The 6900-nt window shown below is 34.2% G+C and overlaps 2 protein-coding genes across 2 annotated transcripts; one reads left to right on the top strand and one right to left on the bottom strand.

Annotated features, from left to right (window-relative positions):
- Nucleotides 1–526: 526 nt before the first annotated feature.
- On the bottom strand, nt 527–3410 carry LOC143547762 (uncharacterized). The gene is made up of 5 exons (XM_077039103.1): nt 3096–3410; nt 2937–3014; nt 2037–2118; nt 1781–1923; nt 527–916 (listed from the first exon to the last, which is right to left on the bottom strand). Exons 1-5 carry the CDS (start codon nt 3339–3341, stop codon nt 716–718), a joined length of 750 nt encoding a protein of 249 aa, XP_076895218.1. The 5' UTR covers nt 3342–3410; the 3' UTR covers nt 527–715.
- A 1598-nt stretch (nt 3411–5008) lies between these two features.
- LOC143547763 (E3 ubiquitin-protein ligase RZF1-like) lies at nt 5009–6479 on the top strand. The gene has a single exon (XM_077039105.1). It carries the CDS (start codon nt 5365–5367, stop codon nt 6403–6405), a length of 1041 nt encoding a protein of 346 aa, XP_076895220.1. The 5' UTR covers nt 5009–5364; the 3' UTR covers nt 6406–6479.
- The last annotated feature ends 421 nt before the right edge of the window (nt 6480–6900 follow it).

Consider the following 6900-nt stretch of genomic DNA (forward strand, 5'->3'; position numbering starts at 1 on the left):
CCGAAGGTGGGGTGTGGCATGCCTAGGTATGGATATGGAATTTCTTTTAAAAAAGTTTACGTATATGAGACGGGTATCGTATCAAGTGATACCTAACCCGATAACCCAAAACATGCATACCCGTTTTCATGAACGATACCCGTAAGCATCTTATATTTTTTTTTATTCTTCTCTGTTATTGGATGATAGTATACTCAAGTATTTCATTAATTTTTAGTTTTTAAAATTGTAATTTTCTTCAATAATAAAGTTATATCAAAATTAAAAAAGTTCTTGGAAACATCATGTAGTTTTTAACACTTTAATGTGTATACCCTACACCTGACGTGTATTGCGTTCGTATATAGAGTACGACTTTAGAATAAGATATGAAACTGTGATAATCAAATATCTATCCCAAATCCGCCTCATTGTCATCTCTACAAGACTACAAGAGAACAACTTCCCATTACTACAAGGCCAATCCTCTCACCTCAAAGGCATGCTACTCTTTTCGGTCTACACGTTCCTACGGATCCAGGGATAAATATGTTGGTTCTGTTGTATTGGCAACATCCAACATAGTTTTTAGGACACAGAACATCAACTTAATTATTTAAGGACACTAATAAGTAAAACATATTGTATATACTATACATAATGGAATACATTTTGCATAAACAAGAGAACTAGTCTGCCTTAGTGCACGCGGCTGACCCATGAGATCAAGTTGCGTCTAGTGAAGCTTTGACAGCAGATACAAGCAACATGAAGATAGTAACACTGAGCCTGAGAAACATAGTAAATCTGTAGGGGTTAGAATGGCTGCCTTCTTACTCTTTTCAAATAGTCCGATTAACAAAAGCATCACTATCACATGACCAAGCTTTGTTTTCAGCTCGTTAACGGATTTTATCTCCAACCATTTTGGTCTTTCCTGAAACAATATTGTCAGCAAGTACAAAGCCAGTCAACAGATGACACACGGAAAGATCTAAACATATAACGCGTAACAGTGTTTGGATTTGCGTTTTAAAATTTTGTTCAGTAGAACAAGGATCAATCTCATATATACTCGACCAAAACTAAAAAGTTCATATATACCCCAACTTCAATGTATTTATACTTAATGACCATTCTACCCTTTTCCATTATACTTGTTTAGACTGTATTTTTTTTATTTGGATTTAGATCAACATCAACGCTAAGCAAACGAGCCAAACCAACGTCTCTCCTCACATGTTCTCTCGACGGCAGATGATTAAACAATCAAATCTGTATGTTTGAAATAGATAACCAAACTCGAATTAGATAACCAAACCCGGTATAGTTGCATTATAATATAATGATAAGCAATCTAACTCGAATCAGATAGTCAAACCAAGTATATCACATCCGTATCCATCTTGTTATTGCATTATAGTATCGTATTAGGACAGTAGGGCATATAACATATCATTGCATCGGTTTATCATATCTATTTACCGAATTCTTTTCGTTTTTGCTATAAATGAAAATTGTTTATGGGTAAAAAATGTCAAGTTACAACTGGGTAAAAAAAAATAATTTAAGCTAAAAATTGGTAAATAAAATTAATTAAAGTTAAAGATGGACACATAAAAATTATAAAATTTAGAAAAATAAGGGTAAAATGGTCATTTGATAAAATACTTCAATGAATCAGGTATAATTGATTTTTTAACTACTTTTTAAGGGAATGTATGATATTTTAAGTTTTGTGTGGGCATATATGATATGTCCTAAGTTTATAGGGATATATATTAAATTGCCTCGAGCAAACCTTTAGAACAAATAAGCCGAATAAATTAGATCTGCGAGTAGTTGCTCTATCTGATCCCGACTTTGCAGTATCAAGATTGCTGATGAAAAGCTCATACAAACCCATGCCAAAAACCAACATCACAGTTCCCAATAGATACACATCTGGTTAAGAAAAAGCCATAGATTTATAAATAACACATTAATACATATTATGCAAAAACTCAAAAGGTCAGTTAGGCCTTTAAGGCTGGTTTTGATATGCTTGAAAATATTACCAATGGCTTCCACTAGCTGGAAGATCCCTGGCTTATGTCTCACAAAGTATTCTTGAAATGATGCCACAACGTATGCACAACCCTGGATAGCATATACAATACAAAATCATAAAAAGGTTGATGTTATACGAACACCGCCAAAAGGGTACACTAGACATACTGTCACATCATACGGGTCATATGACGTCATACAAGCTATATGATATGGGCTAATAATGGTCAAGTAGGTTATATGTGTTAATGATTTGCATGCCATATGGTTCATATCAAGTCATATGACATGTAAGTGGTGTCTAAAGTGTGTATGATGCGCTAGCTAAACCATCATAAACAACACAAAATATTGTTCAGTCAAATATATGATAATTAGGGGGTGTTTAGCGAATTGAATTTTGAATATTTGAATTAAACTATTCAAATTTGAAATTTTGAAGCTGGATTCAAATTCGAAATAGATTCGACAAATTCAATTCAAATTTAGGGGGAAAAAGTACTTGTTTCAAAACCGCTACAAACTTGGATTTTTTAATCCAAAAAAACATATATAAACAAATAAACTATTCAAAGTTGCAACATCCAAAACATCCTCTAATTATTCAAAGTGGCAACGTCCAATTATTTGTAAATAGCAATTGACAAAAGTATTATGAATTAATAGCCAAAATGTTGAACTTTCAACTTTTAGAACATGTATTAATCTGAATTCTAATTTCGAATCTAATAAAATTTAAAATCATAATTTTGTATTCGATTCAAAATTCGATTACTAAATCAAATTCGAATAACTGAAAACCGAATTCCAACTTTCAAATTCGAATTTGATTAAAATAGAATTTCAAATTCTTCAAGTCCGATGAGGAATGATGATCATGGTAGTACCGAATTGTTATAATATCATACCTTTATGAAACATAGAAACGACCCGATTAACGATCCCATAACCGCAAAAAGAGCCAAGAACCGGCAATTATAAATAACCTACACCAATTACATATAATCTTAACACAATCATCATGTTATCCAAACAAATTATAACTGAATCGAATACGAGTTTATGACCTTCTCAATTGTTTCCTCCCAACGTTGCGATTTCCCCATAAAGGGCGAGTTACGACGCTTGCTTGAAGAACCAACCTCGGCTATATTGGCGGCCAAATGGGTATCTTGTGTAGAGCTTGTGGCCATACACAGCATCGGCTGTCTAACACCAGGTGGGCGGTAACGGCCATAGAACCAGTTAACCTTGGAACCGGACTTTGTAGGAGTGAACAAGATTGGTCTTGAAGGATTGGTGGTCAGTCTCATGGTTGAGAAATTGAATAAAGAATGGAAGTAATAAAGTGAAGTGAATAATAAGAAGAAGAAGAAGAAGAAGAAGAAGAAGAATGTTTGAAGTGAAATACGTAATAATAATGTTGATGACTTAGGTGATGATTCAGAGGAAAGACAATATGAATTAACGACTCACGAGCCACCACATAGAGATTCTGTCTCTCTCTGTTAAAAATATCTACAACCACTTGTCGAATTGTCGTTACAGTTTGATTCATGATTAACGGTCAATTTTAGCGTACAAAGAACCTACCCGAAATATGTACAAAATAAAAGTCATTGTATAAAACTTCTAAAAAAAGTGACTTAAAAACACACATGAAGTTTGATTTAATTAAATTGATCAACTCAGAAAACTTGAAAAAAAAAACATTTAACTTAAGTCTAAAAGAATTTAAGATTTTGTTGATAACTAAAATGAAAGCCCTAGTGTTGTTAATTTTTTAACGGTCATATGGATAAATTTTTTTTTTAACCCAAGATCTTCCTCTTTTTGAATTGAAGTCTTCAAATGTTTCACATCAACCATTTGGGCTAAGGATCATTAACATATACATTAATAACTCAAATGAATTAACATAGAAGTTTAATGAACAAAAACATTGAAATGTATATAAAATTTAACAAACATAAAATAGAAATTTCTAAAATTAAAAAGTATGAATAAAAACTTGATAACTAAATTTATAAAGTTTACAGTTTCTAAGATTAAACATGTAATACAAGAATATGAAATTAAAAACCATACTTTAAGCAAAAAAAATAAAATAAATATATTTAGAATCTTCAAAAACATAATAAAAAAACCAATTCCAAAATTTTGTTTTAATTGAAATACTCAACCTTGATATAGTGGTGGTATTGTGTTTTGTTTTAATCGAAATACTTTGGAATTATGGTTTTAAAAAATATTTGTTGTTGATTGTTTTTTCTTACAATTACAAATCGAAATACTTGGTGTCTTGGTGTTAGTCACTTGAAGAGTTGAAGAACTCAAGAAAGTATAGGTTTGACCCTTGGGCCTTGGTGTACGTGAGTCATCAAACGACCGGCCCAGGATTGAAACCGAGAAATGGCAAAACAGTGTGACCCAAGGACTAGCCCACATGAGAATACCTCATTTCCAAATTTTTAGGACCAAGGTTTTAGTTTTAATTTTTATTTTCTATTTTTTGAAAATATTTTAATCTTTAAATTTGTCACCTGGGTTTTATTTTAATTTTTAACATACTGTCGAAATTTTTTTAGTGTTTTCAACATAAAAAAAAGTCTGTCAACTAGGTTTTTATAATATTCATTGCAGTTTTTAATCATAAGTTATATTTTTAAGCTTCTAAGTTTTTATTTATTTATTTATTTATTTATTTTTATATTCTTTAAATAAATTGGTGTAAGATTGTGCTAAAGCAACGTCATTTTTATTTAATACATTGGTGTAAGATTCACACACATCATGCATTAACGTGGCAGTGGCATGGGATACTTGTAATGCCATAATTAGATAAACTTTTTATGAACCAAAATCAACTTCAATAACTATAATGTTAATATTGTTGGTTAACATAGTTGTTTTGTGTGATTCTCCCCTAATTTTAACTCCTCTACACATTAAGTAATTAATAGAAATCTTTATACTAACTATGCCAATGTTTAATGTAACGTGTATTTTAGATTATGTGTTACATAAGAACCTAATAGGAAAAAAAAAACAACAAAAACTAGTTACAACTTACAATTAAGAATGAAACATGATCATCAAGTAAAGAATACAATTCTTTTCCCAAAAACTCATGTTCAAACCTACATAGTTTAACAAGATGTTTGAAAGCCGCACACCATCTTTTTCTTTCTCTACACGTACGTCACATACATTTATAATTGTATATCTTATAAGATGAAGGAGACGTCAAACTTGTTCAAAAGTACATACATATATATACACAAACAACATGTGACACGACAATATACATAACATAGAATTTAAGTCCCCCTGATCATGCAATCAGACCAACCATCTGCCTCCGATAACCGATCCATCGACATCGGCGGCAGAACCTATCAACTACACTGGTGTTACCAATGCCATCGAACCGTGAGGATCGCAACCGATAGCTCTCCAATCATGTGTCCGAGGTGTTTTGGCCAGTTTGTCTATGAAATCAACGTGAATAGACCACGGCTGGTGGTCGAATTCACTGAATTCGACCCCTCGCCAGAAGCCTGCTTACTAGAAGCACTCTCGCTTATGCTCGATCCTCATGTTAGTAATCGACACCCTGAAAGGGTTACGGATGTAGGAATCCAACCACCGTGGAGGCGTAGGGTGGGTAGGGGTCCAGGCCCGCGGTTTGATGACATGGATGGGTGGGGCCCGGATACCGGAATTCTAGCCCGCCCAAGATCACGCTCTTGGGTTATTCTTACACCGAATAACCTCCCAAGGGTCGGAAGTCATCCACACCATAATAATAATGATAATGATAATGATAATGGATCAGAAGATGTGGTCCCACGAGGGGTTGACCCCCAAAATTATTATGCGGGAAATGAATTAAACCAATTAATAGAGGAGTTAACTCAAAATGACCGGCCGGGCCCACTACCCGCCCCATACTCGGTTATCAACGCATTACCGAACGTTAAAATCACGCAAACACATATCCTAAACGACTCCGAATCTTGTGCGGTTTGCATGGAGGATTTTAAAGTAGGTGGAGAAGCAAAGGAGTTACCATGTAAACATATTTTTCACTCCAATTGTATTGTGCCATGGTTAAGACTCCATAACTCTTGTCCCATTTGCCGTAACGAGCTGCCCATGCCAAGCATCACCACCGATGGCAGTGATTCTTCCGATGGTGGGATGGATTCGTCGGCTGATAGTAGGGGTAGAAGACGGCGGTGCTGGAGATGGAGAAGGTTAGCATCAATGTGGCGTTCGTTTCGACCAAGGTATCAAGCTTCTGGTTCCCATGGTACTAATAATATTACGAGTACTCGTGATGAGTCGAGGGCGAATTCATGCAGCATTCTTTAGCCAGTAATTATGGCATTGCCGATTGTTAAAATCAGTCATTGTTGTTTGTTGAATCGTAATGCTAAAATGATTAATTGTGTTGCAATGCAATTTGTTCTTCCTAAAGTTCATCCATGTACTAATACTAAAAGTTACTAAATAGTAACAATATGGAAAAATTGAAAAACGTCATGTCAAACACTGCCATATGAACATAGAGGTTCTCAGTAACTTTTTTCTTTTAAAAACGAGTAAAGGTTTAACTAAAAAAACATTTACTTTAGCCTTTTTATTATAAAAATGTGAAAGAGTGGCTTGATTGGTTGGTCAACACCCGAGCCCTCACGCCCGTCAGCGTCCCGCCTCTGTCCTTTGGCGCCTTCCATCCCACACATGTAACGGTGTTAAACGCCTAACCAAATGATGTGGCATGGGCCACTGTTCCCCAACACTTATGGTTATGGTTTCGTTCGGCAATAGTTATACCAATAAGTGTTGAATCAATTAAAAGTTTGA

Source organism: Bidens hawaiensis, unplaced genomic scaffold, assembly GCF_021521415.1.
Source record: "Bidens hawaiensis isolate Kalapana, Puna unplaced genomic scaffold, B.hawaiensis_p1.1 tig00014826_1, whole genome shotgun sequence".
NCBI classification, from domain to species: Eukaryota; Viridiplantae; Streptophyta; class Magnoliopsida; order Asterales; family Asteraceae; genus Bidens; species Bidens hawaiensis.

Excerpts from the sequence above, each read along its gene's own strand:
- LOC143547762 (XM_077039103.1), bottom strand. The coding sequence starts at position 3,341 with ATGAGACTGACCACCAATCCTTCAAGACCAATCTTGTTCACTCCTACA. Across the intron at positions 2,119-2,936 it reads CGTTTCTATGTTTCATAAAG|GGTTGTGCATACGTTGTGGC; the intron begins GTATGATATTAT and ends TATGCTATCCAG. Across the intron at positions 1,924-2,036 it reads CCAGCTAGTGGAAGCCATTG|ATGTGTATCTATTGGGAACT; the intron begins GTAATATTTTCA and ends TTTCTTAACCAG.
- LOC143547763 (XM_077039105.1), top strand. The coding sequence starts at position 5,365 with ATGCAATCAGACCAACCATCTGCCTCCGATAACCGATCCATCGACATC.